At 51.4% G+C, this 21,252-nt stretch overlaps 2 protein-coding genes and 1 long non-coding RNA gene across 6 annotated transcripts in view; 2 read left to right on the forward strand and 1 right to left on the reverse strand.

Annotated features, from left to right (window-relative positions):
• On the forward strand, window positions 1-13,137 carry TMEM61 (transmembrane protein 61). Of its 3 annotated transcripts, none has more exons than XM_042248531.2 (4): window positions 1-114; window positions 3,679-3,747; window positions 6,401-6,777; window positions 12,707-13,137. In XM_042248531.2, the coding sequence occupies exons 1-4, from the start codon at window positions 100-102 to the stop codon at window positions 12,972-12,974; spliced, it is 729 nt and encodes a 242-aa protein (XP_042104465.1). In that variant the 5' UTR covers window positions 1-99; the 3' UTR covers window positions 12,975-13,137. The 3 variants fall into 3 exon arrangements, with proteins under 3 accessions (XP_042104465.1, XP_027826409.1, XP_042104468.1); XM_027970608.3 differs by having other exon boundaries at window positions 6,401-6,579; XM_042248534.2 differs by lacking the exon at window positions 3,679-3,747.
• Window positions 10,422-21,252, reverse strand: part of LOC132657897 (uncharacterized) — a 12,102-nt gene continuing 1,271 nt past the window's right edge. The window contains exon 2 of the long non-coding RNA XR_009596689.1: window positions 10,422-18,205. This is a non-coding gene — a long non-coding RNA (uncharacterized LOC132657897). The remainder of the gene's footprint in view (window positions 18,206-21,252) is intronic.
• The window catches only part of BSND (barttin CLCNK type accessory subunit beta), a 14,515-nt gene continuing 11,012 nt past the window's right edge, over window positions 17,750-21,252 (forward strand). The window contains exons 1-2 of one of the 2 annotated variants that reach the window (XM_004002012.6): window positions 17,750-17,852; window positions 20,896-21,094. In XM_004002012.6, coding sequence (XP_004002061.1) covers window positions 20,918-21,094 — 177 coding nt within the window. In that variant the 5' untranslated portion in view covers window positions 17,750-17,852; window positions 20,896-20,917. Of the gene's footprint in view, window positions 17,853-20,648; window positions 21,095-21,252 lie in introns of those variants that run through there. The other variant, XM_060400185.1, reaches the window with a different exon arrangement.

The raw sequence follows: 21,252 nt of genomic DNA on the forward strand, positions 1-21,252 counted from the left end.
AGGTTCGCGCTGCCCTCGGGCTCGACAGCCACCATGTCTTCACCCCCGGTGGATTCGTCGGGCTCCTCGCGCGGGGACCACGCCTGACCCTACGGCGCGATGACTTCGCCCAAGGTGGGTATAAACTTCCTTAACCGCGCCCCCCGCCCCGCCCCCGTCTTCAGGAGCAGCTCCTCCTAAGCCAACCCCGCCTGGTCCCCTTCCCTTCTCCCTGACCTCAGTGGTTTAGTGCGCAGAGTTTGGACACCCAAGCCTCCTCCCATCTGTCTTGTGACTCGCTGGGTGGCCTTGGGCCATCGGTGCTTGGAGCCTCAGTTTGCCCCGGGGTTATGGTGAAGATAGTTCAGAACACTTCTGGTTCAGATGGTTTAGTTCTTTACAGAAAACTGCCACCTAAAGTTCTCTGGTTGGTAGTGGGGACAGTAGGATATCATTGTGCTCATTTCACAAAGGAGGAAACGGAGGCACGGAGGATCTAGGCAACTCACCCAGGGTCAGAGCCAGGCTTCCTCCTCTGTCCAGCTGTGCCACTGCTTGCCAGCCTCCCATTTCATCTTCACAACCTGCTCCTCCCCGGGGAGGCAGTAACTTGAGCTCAGAGATGTTGAGCACCCTGATCAAGATCACAGAGCAAACAAGAGTGGCCACAGTCAAAGGGACATTACTTCACCAACAAAGGTCGTCTAGTCAAAACTATGGTTTTTCTGATAGTCATGTATGGATGTGAGAGTTGCACCATAAAGAAGGCTGAGGGCCACAGAATTGATGCTTTTGAGCTGTGGTGTTGGAGAAGACTCTAGAGAGTCCCTTGGACTGCAGGGAAATCAAGCCAGTCCATCCTAAAGGAGATGAGTCCTGAATATTCATTGGAAGGACTGGTGCTGAAGCTGAAACTCCAATACTTTGGCCACCTGATGTGAAGAACTGGCTCATAGGAAAAGACCCTGAGGCTGGGAAAGATTGAAGGCAGGAGGAGAAGGGGATGACAGAGGATGAGATGGTTGGATGGCATCACCGACTCGATGGACATGAGTTTGAGTGAGCTCTGGGAGTTGGTGATGGACAGAGAAGCCTGGCATGCTCCAGTCCGTGAGGTCGCAAAGTGTTGGACACAACTAAGCGACTGAACTGATAGAGGGAGTGATAACTCTAGCTGGTGGGAGGTGTGCGTGGTAGCAGCAGAAAGACTTCTGCAAGGATGTGGTGTTTGGCATGGGTCTCAAAGGGGGTTGTGAAATGAGGGCCCTGTATGGGGACAGAGGGCTCCCTAGGCCGAGGAAGCAACAGGTATACAGGAACCCAGGTGGCAGGAACTTGGTTGCATGGATTGGAATAGGAGGGAGCTGGAAGGAGGGGGCCAGCCTGGCAGCCTGAGTGCTGGATTGAGAATGGCACTTCTCTGGGGCTGGACTGGGGTCATGCCCTCCAGGGCAGGGAGCCCTTCCTTCCTCCCCCCTGATCAGGGTCCAGGGTGCACTCCTGTGAAGGGTGAGTAAACTGCCTGGAGACCACCTCTCTGACATGGACCAGGGGAAACTTGAAGGTGAGCACATCCTGCTGATAATCCATCAGAGCCCCGATCTGTAAAAATAATGAAAACTACCGCACGACAGAGCAGTCTGTCCTTCATCCAGCAGACACTGACAGCTTCCACTGCCCAGGGGTGGCAGGTCATTGTGCGCTTTGCCTGCCCATGGAGCGGGGGAATCCACATGCAGAGGGGGTGACTCACACAGAAGGAGATGACATGGCCTCCAGTGAGACCATGCTAGGGGTGATCCAGGGGCTTCTCTGAGATTTGGAAGCATTCGAGTCAGGAAGGAGGGCAGGGCATTTTAGAAAGTGGGAACTGACTGAGCTAAAGACTTACAAATGCATCTATTCACAGCATGGTCTAGACTTTATATACTGAAAAATACAGATCTATCTAGCTGTGCACTCACAGATATTTGAGTTAGATGTGTGTGTGTGTTAGTTGCTCAGTTGTGTCTGACTCTTTGCAACCCCATGGATTGTAGCCCACCAGGCTCCTCTGTCCATGGAATTCTCCAGGCAAGAATACTGGAGTGAGTAGCCATTCCTTCTCCAGGGGATCTTCCCAGCCCAGGGATCAAACCTGGGCATCCTGCATTGCAGGCAGATTCTTTACCATCTGAACCACCAGGGAGTCAGAGTAGACCTGGTTCAGATTTGGCATTGACCTCAGACAAGCTGTCACCCTTGCAGCTCCAGTGTCTTCGGGACCTAATGCTCTTGCTAGGATTAAGATGGGGGACACCTGTAAGTTGCTGGGTGGGTTCCCAGCCCCTGTAAATGCCCAGTACACACCAGCTGCCACTATCATCAGGTATGCAGGCCAAGGGAGGAGGACCCGAAAGGAAGGGTCCACTGTGGACCGCGCTCATCTCTGATGGGCAGCATTAATGATATTTGCATTTTTATTCTCTTACCCACAATGAGGAACTATTGCTTTTGTAGAAATTTAAAAGCATCATAAGTTACCTTACAATGCAGGGGTTGACACACAAGCTGTATGCTGCTTTGGTAAAGTCTCTCATCTTCCTGGACTCACTCTCAGTTCAGTTGCTCAGTCGTGTCTGACTCTGAGACCCCATGGACGGCAGCATACACACATACACACTTCTTTTAAAAATTTTTATTTTTTAATTGAAGGACAATTGCTTTACAGAATTGGTGATGCTTTACAGTTGCTTTACAGTTGGTGATGCTTTACATCACCAACTCCTGGAGGTTGTTCAAACTCATGTCCATCGAATCAGTGATGCCATCCAACCATCTCATCCTCTGTCATCCCCTTCTCCTCCTGCCTTCAATCTTTCCCAGCCTCAAGGTCTTTTCCTATGACCCAGTTCTTCACATCAGGTGGCCAAAGTGTTGGAGTTTCAGCTTCAGCATCAGTCCTTCCAGTGAATATTCAGGACTGATTTTCTTAGGATGGACTGGTTGGATCTCCTTGCTGTCCAAGGGACTCTCAAGAGTCTTTTCTAATACCACAGTTCAAAAGCATCAATTCTTCAGTGCTCAGCTTTCTTTATAGTCCAACTCGCACATCCATACATGACTACTGGAAAAATCATAGCTTTGACTAGATGGACCTTTGCTGGCAAAGTAGTGTCTCTGTTTTTTAATAAGCTGTCCAGGTTGGTCATAACTTTTCCTCCAAGGAGCAAGCACCTTTTAATTTCATGGCTGCAGTCACCATCTGTAGTGATTTGGGAGCCCCCCAAAATAAAGTGTGTCACTGTTTCCACTGTTTCCCATCTATTTCCCATGAAGTGGTGGGACCAGATGCCATGATCTTCGTTTTCTGAATGTTGAGCTTTAAGCCAGCTTTATCACTCTCCTCTTTCACTTTCATCAAGAGGTTCTTTAGTTCCTCTTCGCCTTCTGCCATAAAGGTGGTGTTATCTGCCATAAGGGTGGACTCAGTCTAGTCATTTGCAAAACAAGAATTTCTTTCCCTGCCCCGACCATCTGCCTCAGTTGTGGTCAGATGAGATGCCAGGTGTGAAGGGGAACTGTCAAGTGTCAACATATAGGTGAGGGGTTAAACTGTTACCGATTTGCTGGGGGGTTTTTTTCTTTCAGTTTTTCCTTCTGACAGCCTTTCCTCGCTGTCTTTGGAGAGAGTGTAGTGAGGTTCTTTTTCTCCCCCAGAGAAAACGCCTTGAGCTGGAGATAGGAGGCACTTGCCCCATTGACAGATTCACAGGAAGAGAACCAAAGGTAATTTACAAATGGCATGCTTCTATATGCTTCTGGTGGCCTGGAGGCTCAGGAAGATTGGGGTCCACTCCTTGAGCACCTCATTTCATGTATACATTTTATCTTTCTCGCTCACATGTGTACATAGACACACATACACACTTTTTAAAAAATTTTTATTTTTTAATTGAAGGATAATTGCTTTACAGAATTTTGCTGTTTTCTGTCAAACCTCAACATGAATCAGCCATAGGTATACATATATCCCCTCCCTTTTGAATCTCCCTCCCATCTCCCTCCCCACCTCATCCCTCTAGGTTGATACAGAGCCCCTGTTTGAGTTTCCCGAGCCATACAGCAAATTCCTGTTGGCTATCTGTTTAACACTTGGTAATGTAAGTTTCCATGTCACTCTTTCCATACCTCTCACCCTCTCTCCTCCCCTCTCCCCATGTCCATAAGTCTATTCTCTATGTCTGTTTCTCCACTGTTGCCCTGTAAATAAATTCTTCAGTACCATTTTTCTAGATTCCGTATATGTGCATGCACATGTTTTTAAACACATCTGGAAACATGCCCTTTTGAAATCTAAAGTCTCACCTACTAGATCTTGAACACTTTGCCATGCTCTTCAGCTCCCTGAGCATGCTTCTCTGGTGGCTCAGAGGTTAGGGCGTCTGCCTGCAATGTGGGAGACCTGGGTTCAGGAAGATACCCTGGAGAAGGAAATGGCAACCCACTCCAGCATTCTTGCCTGGAGAATCCCATGGATGGAGGATCCTGGTGGGCTACAGTCCACGGGGTCGCTAAGAGTCAGATACGACTGAGTGACTTCACTTTCAGCTCCCTGAGGAGTGTGTCTTTGAATGACTGCACAGCAGGGCATCATTCAGATGTACCCTGTTAGGCTGGGCAAGCCCCATTTGGAAGGCTGACCATTAGTCTTCCTGAGGTCTATGAGTCCCCGGCCCTCTCCTTCACTGGCTCAACTTGTGGGCGAGGAGAGGGGGATTCTGTAAGTCTTCCTGCAGAGCACGCATCCCCATCCATCTATCTGTATGGATGAGGAGACAGGTCAGGCGCAGTTGGGAGGCTTATCCCAGGACACGGCTGGGGAGCTGCAGAGTTGGGCCAAAACCAGACTCCAAGGCTGGGTGCTGCGGCAGTATTCCCTCCCCTCTCCCAGTCCCTCCCAGCTAGGAGAGGGGCTTTTCACCCAACAAGGTTTATTCAGCAACACTCTTTCTCATTTAGGAGATTTTCTTCAACACCTGTTTATGGAGCAGCTTCTATGTGCTAGGCACTAGGGGATAGAGCTGTAAACAAGGCAGATACAGACCCTGCCCTCAGGGAGCTTGCTGTCTGGTGAGGACAAGACACAAAGAGAAGTCAAACAGACAGATAACAGCTTGGACAATGAAGGCCCAGGGGACTCTGAGTTTAAAGTGTCCGCTTTGAAGGCTTCTTGGGTGAGAGTCAAGCTGAGCGTGGAGAAGACATTGATGATAGCAAGTTACCAGGGAGAGGGAACAGCGTGTACAATGACCTGGATGTTGGTTTTGGAGAAATCCTTTCCTGTCTGTATAATCTGGAGCCAGGGTTCCTCCCAGGTGTTTCTTTCCACCCCCTGGGCATTTTGTTTTTCCTCACTGAGATAACACTGTGTGCTTAATTTGGCACCTAAGTTGGAAAAAGTCAGATATCATAAGAATTTCCCCCTGTTAAATATCTGTGCTGAGCTTGATTTTTTTTTTTTAAATCAGTCATGAATATTCCATCTAGATTTTATGCCATGGTTTATTCACCCTTTCCCTATAGTTGGACATTTAGTCTCTTTCCAAATTATGACCATTAAAAATAAGGCCACAAAACCATCTTTTTGCATGAAATTTTGCTTTGTGCTGTGAATCTCAGCTCCAGGCTTCTCAATGCCCTTTCCCCACTGGCGCCGGTACCTGCCCCCAGTTTCAGTGTCTTCCTCTGTCAGATGGAGATTTGAAGTTGTTGTTTAGTCACTAAGTCATATCCTACTCTTTTGCAATTCCATGGACTGTAGCCCACCAGGCTCCTCTGTCCATGGAATTTCCCAGGCAAGAATACTGGAATGGGTTGCCATTTCCTCCTCCAGGGAATCTTCCCAACCCAGGGATCCAGCCCAGGTCTCCTGCATGGCAGACAAATTCTTTACCAGCTGAGCCACCTGGAAAGCCTATTAAATGGAGATAAGAGCATCACCCTTTTGAGATTGTGACCTGGGTGAAGTGAGACAACGCATAAGCAGCAAGCCCCTCTCCTGGCAGGCCTGGTGGACCCCACAGCATTCACTCTCCTCCCTCCCAGCCTGCAGGAGATGCAGAGAGGAGTCTCATACCCACCAAGCAGATGAGGCCTCTGAGTCCTGGGGGAAGGCCGGGCAGGAAGGAGCCACACTGAGTCCTGCCAGGTCCCAGGTGTGGTGCCAGGACCTTGGGACACATGGTCTGTGGCCTTCAGAGCAGCCCTGGAGGGCTGCGAGCATCACCTCCATTCCACAGACGAGGAAGCAGAGGCACAGAGGAGTCAAGCGACCCCTCCGAGAGCGCACAGTGATCTCAGGCAGGACTAAAACCCACGTCTGGTACCCAGCAGGCGTCTCACAGCGCTTGTTTCCTCTTTTCTCTCCTTTCCTGTCCAGACTTGTGACAGGGCCCGCGTGGCCTCCACCCTGAGCTACTGCATGATGGCCAGCGGCATGGTGGTCCTAGTGGCTGGGACCCTCTGCTTCGCCTGGTGGAGTGAAGGGGACGCAGGCCCCCCGCAGTCGGCCCCGCCCACTGGATACCCTGAGCCTGAGGCCCCTGGTGCCCTGCTCAGGTCGGTCAGCTTCTTCTGCTGCGGTGCAGGTGGCCTGCTGCTGGTCTTCGGCCTGCTGTGGTCGGTCAAGGCCAGCACCCAGAAGCTACCTCGATGGGACCCATACCACCTCTCCAGGGACCTGTATTACCTCACTGTGGAGTCCTCAGAGAAGGAGAGCTGCAGATCTGGTGCAGCTGTGGGGAGTGGGGCCCACAGGTAGGGCTCGGTCACACCATTAGGCATTTACTCAACAAACTCCCATGGGGTTTCTCCTCTGGTCTAGGCTTTAGCTATGCTTTGGGGTCCTGGAGGCTGATCATCACTCCTGGAAGTGTTTTAAGTCCCTTGACAGAGGCAGGCTTTGACAAATCAGAGTAGTTAAAGCTGTGAAATAGGGCAGATGTGGTCCTGTGGGACATGAAAAATCCAGGAAGGCTTCCTGGAGGAAGTGGCAGTAGAGATTAGCATGGTATTGGGCAGAGTAGTGTAGGGGTTAAGAACTTACCCACAGGAGTCAGACCCATAGGGATCCTCTCCTGGTTCTGCCACTAACTAGCTATGGGACTTCAGGAGATTATGCAACCCCACTGAACCTCAACATCTCATCAGAAATGAAACAGGAGTCAGAAGAATGACAAATGTAGCAAAGTCCTGTATAGCAGTTGCACGTTCTTGTTGAGTCGCTGAGTCCTGTCTCCCTCTTTGTGACCTCATGGACTGCAGCACACCAAGCTTCCCTGTCCTTCACTATCTCCTGGAGTTTTTCAAACTCACGTCCCTTCAGCAACGCCATGCAATCCAAACACCTTATCCTCTGGCTCCCCCTTCTCCTCCCGCCCTCTGTCTTTCCCAGCATCAGGGTCTTTTCCAATGAGTCGGCTCATAGTACTTACCTGAGATGATGTATATGAAGAACTCCGCCCAGAGCCTGGCACACGATAGATGCACAGCAAATGTCAACTTTTCCTTAAGCGGATAAGGTGGAGAGAGGTGTCTTAAGCAGGCAGAGGAGCATGTGCAAAAGCCCAGGGATGAGGTAGGGAATGGAGAAAAAATCTTACATTGACATAATATTTCTCATATTTTTCTAAATCACTCCCTCCCAGGAGACTGTTTAGGCCTTTTCCCCTTAATCCTCCCTCATGGAATGTTAATACCACAGATACACTGTATATCTGGTCTGCATGTATATCTGTGCTTCATACATAAGCACAGTATCAGCAAGACTCCCAGAACCAGTTTTTGCCCTGTTGAGAATGCATGTGTCTTACATGCTCTTATTATGTACTTACTCTTTCACCAAGTGTCTGCTGTGCCTGCATATATCAGGGGCCTGCATGCACCTTCCCCAGTCCAGCCCACCTGCAAGGTAACAATGACTATTTACAGAAAAAGAAGGTAGGGTTATACAGCTAGAAAGTGGCAGAGCCTGCTGGCTGTGAGGTGTGTGTTCCCCTACACCACTCTGTAAGCACTGGATTTGCATGCACTAAGGGCTAAACCAGATGTCCATGAGTTGGCCTGGGACCTGGGCACTCTTCTTCCCTGAGTGAGAGAGGAAAATGCATCCTGAGTTAAAGAAGGTAACAGATTAGTCCCTGCTACTGGCCTGTGACTCCCTGAGGTCACAGACAATAGCATGTTCAATGGAAGTCCCTTAGTCCAGTGGTCAGGCCTTGATTTGACTTCAGAGGGAAGGGCAGGACCTTGGGGCCTCTTCACTTCTCAGATGAGAAACCTGGGTCTCAGAGAGACCAGTGACCTACCTGGTTACACAGCGAGTTATTGGTTGGAACCAGATTATGCCTCAGGGTACCTGTCCTTCCCCACCCAGCCTGACCTGAGGACAGAGAATGGGTGTTGTCAATACACACAGTCATGTTGATCCAACAGGGTCTGGGCCACAGCTGCATGTCAGGTGGAGGAACTCAGCCTTCTTTCCCAGCTGAGCCAGGGAGGAACTCACCCACTGCAGGGTACTCATGGTCCATCAAGTTCAGAGACCATGTCTTAGACTCAGAGCTGGGATGGTTTCATGTTGGTGAGGTTGCTTCTGCTAATGGTTCTTTCTTGTCCCTGGGGCTGAGCCATCCTGGCCCTCCTACTGAAAGCCCAGCATCTGGGCCCCATGGGAAGGTCACTTAGCTGTCCCTGCCTCCAGGCACCTTGCTCTCTGTGGGTAACTCCAGGTTCAAGACAAAGGCCATCTAGGCTGATGACTTGGGTGGGCCCGTTTCCCTCTTGGGGCCTCAGAGTCCTTATTTATTCATCTGCTTATTCTTTCATGCATTTCACCAACATTTACTGAGCACCTAATTCTGCAGGGCACTTACAATGAAGCAGTGGACAAAATAGACAAAACTGCTACTCTCAGGGGCTCCCGTATGAAATGTGAGCCCTAGATGAAGTGTCTGGGTGGGAGGCCTCTGGGATTCCCCACTCCCAACCACAGTGAGAACAGCAGAAAAAAGCATGGGTCTAGTCGGACATAAGGCTGTCAGTGTCTACTCTTTCCTAAGCTGTGTGTTCTTGACTTAGACTCTCTGAGCCACATCTGGTTTTTCCTGTCTGGAATTTTCCCTAGGATTGCTGTTAGGCTCAAATGAGATGATAGATGGGAAGGTGAATTTATTGCAAAACTCAGTCCTCTTCTTTGCTTTCATTTGATGATGTACTTTCATGCCCACTGATTTAAGCCTCACTGATTAAAAGGCAATGTAAGGTCCATTTTACAGATGAGAAAGCTGAGGTATGGAGAGATTAGGGATCGGGTTGGGGAGGTGTGATGGTTGGCGTTGGCTGGGGCTTTGCCGCTTAGTTGATGTGTGGCCCTAGCTTACCTGTGCGATGACTGACCAGGCTTGTCACGAACGTGAAATGAGATTAGAGAGCTTGAGTGTAGGGCAAATAGTGCTTCACCCTTGGCCCCTTTCCCTGCTATGTTTGTCTGACTCAGCTGAATGGTGGAGAAGCTGGTGCTAGGCTCGGATCTCCTGTCGCCTCCAGGCTCAGTGAAGCTTCCTGAGCACAGGGACCACAGCAGCCTGCCTGCCCCACCCAGCTGCAGGGAGCCGTGTCCAGAATGCTCCATGAATGGGTCTGCCCCTCGAGTGTGCGATGGGGTCCCCCTGCCTCGGGCTTCATGTTTGCCAAGCTTCTGGCTTCCGGGACCATGCCGGTGGTGACCCGGGGCTGGGTGGGCCCAGCTGGCTAGGTGAGATGGTGTGAGGGCTACTGTATCTGCCCTCTGAGCAAACTTCCTGCTGTGGGCTGGTCTCACATGGCAGCTGTGCCCTGCCCTGCCAGCTGTTGCCTGCTGAAGCAGTGCCAGGGTACCCAAAGCCTGCCTTGTGTCTCCCAGGCTTGGAGAAGTAGGGAGTGGCTGGGGCATGGCCAGGAGGTGAGCAGGGCAGGAGATGTGGGCTTCTGGAAGCCTAATCACCCATATTTTCCTGAGTGTTGTTAAAGCATTTTCCCTTTTCCTGAATCTATAAAATAGTAATTGTTATCCTCATTTTGTGGATGAGAAGAAAGAGGCTCAGATTGGGTATGAACATAGCCTAGGTCATGTAGCAATTGAACCTAGCTCGCCTGCCTCCAGGAGCAATATTCTTTGTCTGCCCTCACTTCAAATGACACTGTGAGTCAGAGGCGGGTGGGACCCCTTATCAGCTTCCTTGTCTGAAGTGCCCTGTATTACCTCATTTAATCTTCACATGGTCCTGTGAGGTCAGTGCCTGTATCATCCCTGTTTACAGATGGGGAAACTGGGGCTCAGGTTAATAGAGTTACTGACTGTTTGCAAAAGTTTTCACTTTCATCTCAGGTTTAAAGGATTTGTTAACAAGCCACTCGTTATATACAAGTAAATAATACAGATATTTATTAGAGAATTGTCTAACTTATTTTTAACATACTAACATTAAAAGAAAAGAGAACTAGACCAGAGAATACATCACCAAGTTGGGTTTTGACCAACATCCAGACTTAAACAGCACTGGGACATCCTGGGTCACAGCACATCTAGAGTCCCAATTGGGAAAGGGTCGCAGGCAGCGTGTCGGCTCTGTGGGTGAGACTTCAAAGACTGCAGTTTGGGGTTCCCATTTATAATCCCAGGATGGTGGCAAACTGACATCATCATCAATCTGTGACCAAACTGCAGCTCTGGCTTCTTGTTGCTGCTGCTGCTAAGTCGCTTCAGTCGTGTCCGACTCTGTGCGACCCCATAGACGGCAGCCCATCAGGCTCCCCTGTCCCTGGGATTCTCCAGGCAAGAACACTGGAGCGGGTTGCCATTTCCTTCTCCAATGCATGAAAGTGAAACGTGAAAATGAAGTCGCTCAGTCGTGTCCAGCTCTTTGCAATCCCATGGACTACAGCCCACCAGGCTCCTCCGTCCGTGGGATTTTCCAGGCAAGAGTACTAGAGTGGGGTGCCATTGCTGGCTTCGTGTTAATTGCTGTTTACTTTGTCTTGTAAAACTTGGAATGTTGTTAAGCCTGGGGCGTGGTTGGCCGGGCCCCCTCTAGTGGCTCAAGAATCTCCAGATCTCTCCCGCATCTTATCTCTGGTGCTGCAAGACTTGCACTCACGGCAGACAGTCACTCACAGTCAGGGCAGTGCCCAGGCAGGTTAGAAGCAAGGTCAGAGGCCTGCTCTGCTTTGTCTCTGAAGCCTAAACAAGACTATTCATTTAATTTCCCTAACACTGACCCACGATCTCCCACCGAGAATGTAGCTGAGCAGGGAGCTGGACCAGCCAACACTGTGACTCATAATCAACCTTAGAGACGCTTGGGGTGGGAAGGGACCTCCAGAATCACCTGTCAGCCCCTGTATGTGGCAGTATCTTCCCAAAGCAGAAGCAGCCCAGACATAGGATCAGTGACATTCTTACCCCCAAGGTCCTGGGAAGGGAAGGAGCACTGACTCCCCACAGGTGATTCTCCAGGGCCCTGAGAGGACGGAGGGTCAGCCTCGTTTCCATCAGCTTTGGTGTGGCTGGGATGCAAGTGACCTGTTCTTGGAATCTAGAGGGCAGAGCCTGGTCAGAAGAGCCCGGATGGATCTCAAGTCCCTCCAGGGTGGTTCATCTAGGGGAGGTGGGGGAAAGTCATAAGAAAGCCAAGCTGCTCAGTGATAGATATGGTTGACTGGGTAGATAGTGAGCTCTCTGTCTCTGGAGGTATGCAAGCAGAGGTGGTCACTTAGCAGACTTACCATATCAGGGCCTCAAGCATTCAGATGGGCAGGGGAATTAAGGTCTCCCATCTTTCCCTGAGCGGCTGCAACTCTAGACCTTGTAAGGGAGATTGCAGTAAGATGGAAGTTTTTCTCTCCATGGATCATCATTTAGTTTTTCAACAAACAACCCCCCTGCCCCAGCATCAATCCCTGGACACTTTTTTTTTTTTAATTTTCTTCAAATTTCTTTATTGTTGGCTTTTGTTAATCAGGTTACATTTAGTCAGTTAGATAATTGGCACTTGGAAGTTTTGCTGTCCAAAAGAAATGATCTCCTTTTGGCATCTGTTTTTGAAGACAATGGTCTGCTTTTCTGGTTGCCTGATGTCCTCTGCCAGCCTACAGAAGTTGTTTTGTGGAGTTTGCTCAGTGTTGAAATGTTCTTTTGAGGAATTTCTGAGGGAGAAAGTGGTCTTCACGTCCTATTCCTCCGCCATCTTAGGACCGCCCTCAATCCCTGGACACTTAAAGTCAGTTCCTGCCCTAGGGGACCACCAGGTGGGGTCAACGCAGTGACAGAGGGGAGAGTCCTGTTGGGGCGCAGAGCAGGGAGTGGGAGCTTGGTGAGGGGAGGTCAGCAGAGCTCCCCAGAGGAGACTCCAAGGACAAGCGGGAACTGACAGGCAAGCAGGGAAGGTATGAGGGAGGTGGGAAGGACTTTCCCCGCAGAGAGAATTGAGGAGACAGAGGGTGTGGCGAGCCCGGGTGGAGAGCTAACTGAATGGAGAGCTGACTACAAGGGAGGGAGATCAGAGTCTAGGAGCTGAGGCGGGCAAGGGGTGGTGGCTGTCAGGTGTTTGAGGGGCCCAGGGAAGCCTGTAGCCTCCCTCCCCCTCTCCCTGGTGTACAGTCGGGTTTTACCCCACCCCTGTTGATAGCCTCTCTTCTGTTCCTCTAGGACCCCAAAGGTGATTATTGTCCCCACTTACGAGGAAGCTGTGCACTGCCCTCTGGCTGGGGGACTCTCGACACCACCTGCGTCCCCTGTGGAGGAAGACCTGGAGTGCAGTGCCTCAGGGGATGCCCTGCCTGGGGCCCAGCCCCCCTTGCCTCCACCTAGCTATGAGAGCCTCATCTTCGCTACTGGTGGCATCCCAAGAGAGACAGCACCTGGGGCTGCCTGCTCCCTCACGGGCTCTGTTCAGATTGCAGAGGGTGGAAGTTAAAGTTTTCTAGCAGGCCTGGAAGCTGGAGACCAGTGATGGGCCTCTTCTAAGTGTCTGGTCCAGTGCCTGATACACACAGGCAGTCAACAAATACTGCTGAATGCTGTTTTGTTTTTTCTATTGCTGTGTAACAAATGGCTGAAAATAAATCCATTTTATCATCTCTCATGATTCTGTGGATTGCCTGGGCTCAGCTGGGTGGTTCTACTGCCCCTTGTGATGTTGGTGGGGCTGCAGTCCAGGGGGCCCAGTATGCCCAAGATGGCACTTTCACATGGCAGTTACCGTTGGTTGTTAGCTGGGAAATATTCTTGTGCTGATGAGGAAATTGGGGCCTAGAGGCAGAGCCAGGACTGGCCCAAAGTAATACATTGAGTTTCGGTTATACCAAAAAACATGAACTCTGAATTCAGACCATCTGTGCATGAGTTCCACCAGGTACCCACTGAGTGACTTTGGACAAGTGACTATACCTCTCTCTGCCTCAGTTTCCTCATCTGTTAAATGGGAATTACAGAGGCCCCAGCTCCTACCTGAGTGAGCTGAGTTTTGAGCATTAAATGAGATGATAGCAGGTGACATTATGAGATCACGCTGAACCTGCAGGCTTGGTGTTAATGTAGCAAACAATAAATGCAGACTTCTGAGCTCAGCAGCAGCATCTCTTAAGCATGCAGTGATTGTCGGATTTTGTTAGTAGAGGTAACTACCCCCTCCCCCTGCCGCCCCACTAGGCGCCTCTGCTCCTAGACCTCCTGTGACAGGGAGCTCCACACCTCTTCTGTATTCCAGATATGATACAAATGTCTGCTTCCAGAATGTCATACTCCATTCACAGATGAGAAAACTAGCCCAGAGAGGTTAAGTAACCTTCCCAGGGTCACTCCGCAAGCAGGAGTTCAAAGTCCTGGGGCTCAGTCAACTGTGTAGGTACAGCATTCCCTGAGGAGCTTCCCATTTGCCAGGCCAGGCTCCCTGCAGTTCTTTCACATCCTCAAGCTCTTTGCTACAGGCAGTGTCCCCATTTAACAGGTGTGGAAACTGAGTCTAAGAGAGGTAAAATCACAGAGAATAAAAGTTTTTCATATAAATAAATGTGTTTTCATTCAGGCCTGGTTTGGTTCCAGTCCTTGGATCCTCCCATTTAGGCCTGGACCAGCTCGTTACCTGCCATCCCATTTCCCTGTTCTGCCAGGGTCCCCTGACGTCTCTTCAAAGTTTAGTGGAAAGTGTTAGTCATTCAGTTGTGCTGACTCTTTGTAAACCCATGGACTTATGGCCCACTAGGCCACTCACCCATGGAATTCTCCGGGCAAGAATGCTGGAGTGGATAGCCATTCCCTTCTCCAGGGGATCTTCCTGACCCAGAGATCAAACCTGGTCTCCATTGCAGCCAGATTCTCTACTGTCTGAGCCACTGGGGCAGCCCACTGGAGAGAATGAGCCTGATCAAACTCGGATCTGTGACACCCCTCCTGGGCTCAAAAGCCTGAGTGGTTCCCAGTCACTCTGAGTAATGAAACCTCTAATGAGGATGGTGTGGGTGGGTCTGGGTCCCCACCCTTGCTCTCTGCGGCATTCGTCCCTCCTACGGGCCTTGGCTCCTGTCTTCTCTCTCTGGAAGTTCTCCTCCAGGCTTACTTCTCATGCCCCTCACATCTTTGTCTGAACCTCTCTTCAAGATGCTATCCTGAGCCAATCTTTTAAAATTGTTATCCCACCCAGCACCCTGCACTCCCAGCCTCCTTCCTGCTCTACTTTTTAAAGAACACCTGTCATCATTTAATATTTAAAATTAAAAATATATAAAACATTGTTAGTTTATTATGTTTCTACCCCAGCAAGCTCTCCAAGAGCAGGGGTATTCTCGCTTCTTTCCTTTACTATTATATGCATACAATGTATACAATTTCTTTACCTAAAGCTTAGAAACAGTGCCTGGCCCCTGGAAGATGCTCAGCAGATATTTGTTTACTGAAAATGAAACAAAAAAGGTCCACTGTCTCGGTCATTCCTGGGCCCTCTCTCGGCCACCTGAGCCAGGTCTTGTGGCTCTTCTCGTGGATCTTGTGGCTCTTCTTCCTTCCCCATCAGCAGATCCCAGACCCCTATCCTGTACTCCTACTCTCTCTCTTCTTGTGTGTGCCTTGTACTTCCTACTGTGATGGAGATGCAGGTTTGAATTCTGCCTTGGCCCTGACCTTTCTGTGGGACCCTGAGATGCACAGGTGCAGGCACATGTGTGCGTACACGCACACACACCCGCTTTCAGAGTGTACCTTGCGGATTTGGCTGGGGGAGGTGCAAGGGATTCATCAGGACCTCTGCAATTCCTAAGGGGTTAAAGGGGTTCCAGGCTGGGAAGCAAAGCCCAGCTTCCGTCCGTCCTACCTCCAAGCTGAGGAATTTCCCCCCAGGCAGGTGAGTTAATGAGTTGCAGGTGTGATTTGGAGGCACCACCTTTGCCAAGCAGGAGCTGGAAGAGGCAGGGGTTGGGGAGGGCTGGAAGACTGGAAAAACTTTTTCTATAGTCCTAAGTCATTTGCGTCCCAACTGAAAGTCCCCAGGAGGGGCAGTGATTTGCTCAAGGTCACCAGCTCCTTGGAGGCCAAGCCAGGGCCATGCAGCCAGTCTCCTGGCAAGCCAGGGTCCTTTCTGAGCAATGCCCTCGACTGTGAACTGGGAAGGACTCGGGCTGAGCAGCCCCATAAGGCTAGGTCTGTCAATCCAGCCCCCAGGCGGCACTGGTTCTCTTTCTGGCCTCTTTCCTCCCGGGCCGGCTGATCAGTTTATTCATCCATCACTCAGAGCTCATCTCTGATGCCTGTCCCCAGGCCTGGGGCGTCAGGGACACTCTGGGCTCAGGCCTCTCCCCTGCTTGCACTGGGCTCTTCCTTTGCCCTGCTTTCCCCCTGGAGCTCACCACCTCAAATCAGTTGGAAAATTCCCACGCTCTCCATCCCCTCAGCAGCTAATGAATCTTTTAAAAAGTGTTCGTTTTAATCTTTATGGCCCTAGGTTTCTGCTAGGGTCTGGTGACTGCCCCTCACTTCCAGCATCTCCTTGTGCTTCTTCCAACCTGATCTCAGAACCAGAGGATGGGCACAAAATGAAAATCCAACCCGTGTCACTCCCCACATAACTCCCTTGGAGACTCCCCACTGGCCTCTGAAAGATGCTGGCTCCCCTGGCCTGACCCCAGGTTTCCTGCCTGCGCTTCCTCTCCGGCCTCCCTCTGCTCTGGAGCTGACAGTCATCCCTCCATTCCCAAGTGTGGATTGAGAGTCAACCAGGTCTAACCCCTGGAGACCAACAACGAACAAAACAAAGCCCTGAGCCTGTAGGAACTCGAGTTCTAGTGGGGGAATTCAGAGAAGCAGTGAGATTCAAAACTTATGCGTACAGAGTAATCTATGGTGCTGAGCACTGCGGAGAAAAGTAAATTAGGAAAGGAGGGCAGGGAACACCTCGGGGAGGGGTTCGACGGTTTTGGATGTCACACCAGAGAAGCTGACATCTGGATACAGACTTGAAGGCGGCAAGGGAGGGAGTTGTGCAGATACCTGGAGGAAGAACCTTCTAGGTGGAAGGATGAACAGGTGCAAAGGCCCTGGGGTGCTTGTGTATTCCCAGAAAAGCATACAGCCAGGGTAAGTGGGGTGGAGTGAGTGAGGGGAGGTGTGGCAGGAGTCTGTCTCAGAGCAGTGATAGGCTGGCAGATTATCTAGGGTTTTATAGGCCATTTTAAGTCTTGAGTGTTACTCTGATAGGGAAGAGAACCCTTCCAGGGCTCTGAGGAGAGAAGTGACATGGTCTAACCTGGCATTTGGGTTGGAAAGACACTGCAGCTGGCAAGGGTAGAAGCAGAGACCACTTGGAAGGACAGACATGATGGGCCTCAGACCAGAGTGATGAGCTGCACTGGAAGCGAGAAGTGATTCGGTTCTGTCTCACGGAAGTGAAAGTCTCTCAGTGGTGTCTGACTCTTTGCAACCCCATGGACTGTACAGTCCATGGAATTCTCCAGGCCAGAATATTAGAGTGGATAACCTTTCTCTTCTTCAGGGGATCTTCCCAATCCAGGGATCGAACCTAGGTCTCCCGCATTACAGGCAGATTCTTTATTAGCTGAGCCACAAAGAAAGCCCGAGAATACTGGAGTGGGTAGCCTATCCCTTCTCCAGGGGATCTTCCCGAGCCAGGAATCGAACCGGGGTCTCCTGCATTGCAGGTGGATTCTCTACCAACTGAGCTATCAGGGAAGCCCTCCGTCCCAGAGGCAGGGCCGATAGCATGTGGATGAGCGAGAGGGGGTGAGGATGGCGGCCAGGATACCCGGGTAGTAGAAGGGTGGGGCTGCCATGGAGGTGCAGGTAGGGGAAGAGGGGGAGGATTATGCAGTGTGGGGCTGCTATGGAGGTGCAGGTAGGGGAAGAGGGGGAGGATTACGCAGTGTGGAGCTGCCATGGAGGTGCAGGTAGGGGAAGAGGGGGAGGATTATGCAGTGTGGGGTGGTATGCGCGCAGCATTTCGTTTTACCTCCAGTCTGCGTCAGTGCTTACCTGCCTCCGGGCCTTTGCGCATGTTGATCTCTTTGCCTGAACTGCTTTTCCTGCCCTGACAGAAGAATGCCAACTGGCTTCTCAAGAATCCCTCCTGGGACTCTGACTTTCATTCCTCCCTTGGGCCACCCCCTCCCCAGTCTCTGCCTCTGGCTGCCTTGTGCACTTGCTGGACCTCAGACATCTCAGAGCCTTTACCGTGTTGTGTCCCGCGAAACAGGAAAGAAAGTGAAAGTGAAGTCGCTCAGTCGTGTCCAACCCTTTGGGACCCCGTGGGCTGTAGGCTGCAGGCTCCTCCGTCCACGGGATTTTCCAGGTAAGAATAAGTGGAGTGGTTTGCCATTTCCTTCTCCAGGGGATCTTCCTGACCCAGGAATCGAACCCGGATGTCGCACACTGCAGGCAGACTCTTTGCCATCTGAGCCGCCACCAGCCATCACGCTGAATAACCATGTTCTCAGACACCCACACCTCGGAGTGAGCTACATATAGCGGGAACTCAACAAGGACTGGCCTGGGGCCTCGTTTGAACCCTGGCTCTGCTCTTTACAGGCTCTGCCATTTTGGGCCACTTATCCTGTCTTTGAGAGCCTCAGTTTCTGTCAAATGGGTGTGATATTTCACCTACCTGCAGACGCAGCTCTTAAGATCTTGCAGGGACGCTGAATTCTGTAAACGGGGAAGAAAACAGTGGTTAGCGCGCCCTCTGCTGCAAGATGGTAGAATCTGCAACTGCTCCTCAGGCTCACCCCGCTTTGCAGGGGTGGAAGGCAGAAGTCAGAGGCAGGTGAGAGGCGAGTGGGAACCAGGATCACCCAATACTTCCAATGCTCTGTACACATGTGTCCCCATTTCACCCTCACCACGGCTCTGGGAAAGAGGTTAGATTAGACCCATTTTACAGAGCACCTACTTGTCCCAGAGCTTCTTACTCTTGTCACTCCCAGCCCCCAACCTGTTTTAAGGAGAGAAAAGGCAGAAAGTGGGTGAGTAGTGGAGAGGAAAGAAAAGATGGGGAAACAAGGAGAGTGCTGGGGTGACCAGGAGGCTTCTCAGGAAGCCCTAAGGACCAGATTCATCTACAGTGGGACTGGGGCTGCGTGGATCCAGGTCCGCGTTCAGCCCCCAGGTCAGTTTGGGGAGATCTTTGGAGAGATGTCCCCGGACTCAGTTTTCTTGCCTGTGAAATAGGCAGGGTAACCTCTTCCGGTAGCCTTACGGGGTTGTGGGACTCTGGCACCACCTAGGAGATGGCGAAAGCACCTAGCCAAGCGCGTGCTACTATGGCCACCAGGGGGCGCGAGAGGCTCCTGCTGGATTGCGACCGAGATCTATTCCCGCCGCCGTGGACCCGGCCTCCAGGACCAGAAAGGGCAGGCTGAAGCCCCTCTGGGCCCCGGATTCATGTTCTGGGAGAGGCGTGTAGCCTCCCTTCTCTGAGCCTGTATAAAATTATGATAATAGTGTTTCCCTGGAGGGTGTGTGCTCAGTCGTGTCCGACTCTGCGACCCCACCAGTCTGCTTTGACCATGGGATTTTACAGGTAAGAATACTGGAGTGGGTTACCATTTCCTCCTCCAGGGGATCTTCCCAACCCAAGGATCGAACCTGTGACTGCTGCGTCTCCTGCATTGGCAGGTGGATTCTTTACCACTGAGCCATCTGGGGTTCTGCCCTGTAAATAATCCCAGGTTGCAAAACGTTTTTCCCCTCTGTCATATCACGTCCCTCCACAACCCCTGGGAGGTAACTTGACACCACATTCAATCAAAGACGACAAACTCAAGCCCAGAGCAGAGCCATTAGGCCAAGGTCACCCCGGAAAACAACAAACGTAGATGTCACCCGATGCCTTTCAGCCCTTTCTGATCGCTCAGTCACCTCTCACTGGAAGGGTCACCTGAGTTCTGCTACAGGACACCTCCTCTGCAAACTGTAAAGTGCTGGATCTGAGGGCTGGTGAAGGAGAAACTGCTTCATAATGAAACTCCAAGGCGCTGTGGGCAGTGACACCAGAGTGTATCATGTGAACGTAGGTGTGGTGTTGGGAACCAGTACAGCTTGCGTTGGGGGGGAGGGAGAGGGTGGCAATGACAAACAGGAAGATTCCCCAAGCCTATGAAATCAGAATGCCAAGTGAAAGCCTTTTATCCTGCAACGCCAATTCAGAGCCTGTTCCACCCCGTACAAACAAGTTAACGCTTTTTTTTTTTTTTACAGATACTATTGACCATCATTTTCCTATAATCCTCTATGAGAATCTGATTTTTCCCATCAGCCTGCTGCAGGACTGAAATTCCACCATTAGAATGTCAATCTTAGAATGAGGGCATCTTCCTAGGTTAGGAAGCAAGGAACTCACTATCAACCAATCACACCCTAGAGGGGCATTGCTCACTAGAGCCTTTCCTGGCCAGCTCGTGGCCAGTAGGACTGGAAGGATCGCAGGGCATGGGAAGGGGGCAGAGGCACCCAGGGAGGCCAGGCCTGGAGACAGACCTAGTCCTGCGAGTTGCTATCATTATCCCCATTGTAGAGAGGAGGAAGACTGCGGCACAGGAGGTAACAGGACCACACTGCCCCATAGTAGAGGAGCCAGAAGCCAAGCCAGGAAGTCTGTTTGACCATCAGAGCCTGCACTTTGAACCCTTGTGCTACAGTTAGGCAGTTTCACCTGGGGATAATACTAGGTTCAAATGCCTACTGCCCTGTCCTTTCTGGCTGTGTGACCTTGGGCAAGCTATTTTTTCATTTAGAAAGTAGGGATAATAGTGCCTACCTTATGGGGTTCCCTAAATGAGTTAATACTAACCACATGTTTAAAATAGAGCCCTGCAAGCAGGTACCGTTCATAACTAGTGGCCAGGTGGGCCCATGACCTTGAAGAGTCTGAAATTCTTCAGGATTCTAAAATGCCAGCCTGTGGGGTCCTGGAATCCCCCAGTGGCATTCCGATGCTTTGGGGCTGCAGTATTTACCTGCTCCCCTTGGCTGGATGGTACAGGCTGCCTGTCCGCCCAGCTCAGCCCCACACAGGGAAATGAGGTGATGTCAAAGCCTGGGCTGGGGCCCAGCCCCTGGAACCTCCCCTTCCCTCCCTCGTGTCTCCCTCACTCGGATTCCCTCACGCTCCAGAGGGCCCAGAGGGAAGGGGAGAGGAGTGAAGGTGGGGGCGCGCGGCCACCTGCGCGTAACTCCTCCAGCCTGGAGCACGGGGTGTGCCCGGTGGCTGGGCTGGGCCCGCAGGGAGCCTGCCTCCCTCTCGGCTTAAGTCCTGATCGGCAGCGATCCCGGAGTGTCACTCCTCAAGTGTGAGTGCGTGTGTAGGTAGCTGGCTGCTTTCCTGGCCCCCTCTGCAGGTGGCTCACAGGCCAGGCAGCCATGACTGATGAGAAGGCCTTCCGCATCGGCTTCATCATGCTGGGGCTCTTTCTGCTGGCCCTTGGCACGTTCCTCATGAGCCACGACCGGCCCCAGGTCTACGGCACCTTCTACGCCATGGGAGGCATCATGGTGATCGGGGGCGTCATCTGGAGCATGTGCCAATGCTACCCCAAGGTAGGTGGGAACAGTGGCAACAGTGGGAACAGGTGGGCTGGGGGCCAGGGCCCAGGAGGGTCTGGGGCTGTGCCTCTATTCCAGGCATCAGTCCCCCATCCTTCAATCATCTTGTCATCCTCTCCCCTTTACCATTTCTTTTCTTATCTCCATTCTCC

This window comes from Ovis aries, chromosome 1 (genome assembly GCF_016772045.2).
Source record: "Ovis aries strain OAR_USU_Benz2616 breed Rambouillet chromosome 1, ARS-UI_Ramb_v3.0, whole genome shotgun sequence".
NCBI classification, from domain to species: domain Eukaryota; kingdom Metazoa; phylum Chordata; class Mammalia; order Artiodactyla; family Bovidae; genus Ovis; species Ovis aries.

Bases quoted from the DNA above. Each gene is read 5' to 3' on its own strand.
- TMEM61 (XM_042248531.2), top strand. The intron at 3,748-6,400 runs GTAATTTACAAA...TTTCCTGTCCAG, and splicing joins TCACAGGAAGAGAACCAAAG to ACTTGTGACAGGGCCCGCGT. The intron at 6,778-12,706 runs GTAGGGCTCGGT...CTGTTCCTCTAG, and splicing joins GTGGGGAGTGGGGCCCACAG to GACCCCAAAGGTGATTATTG.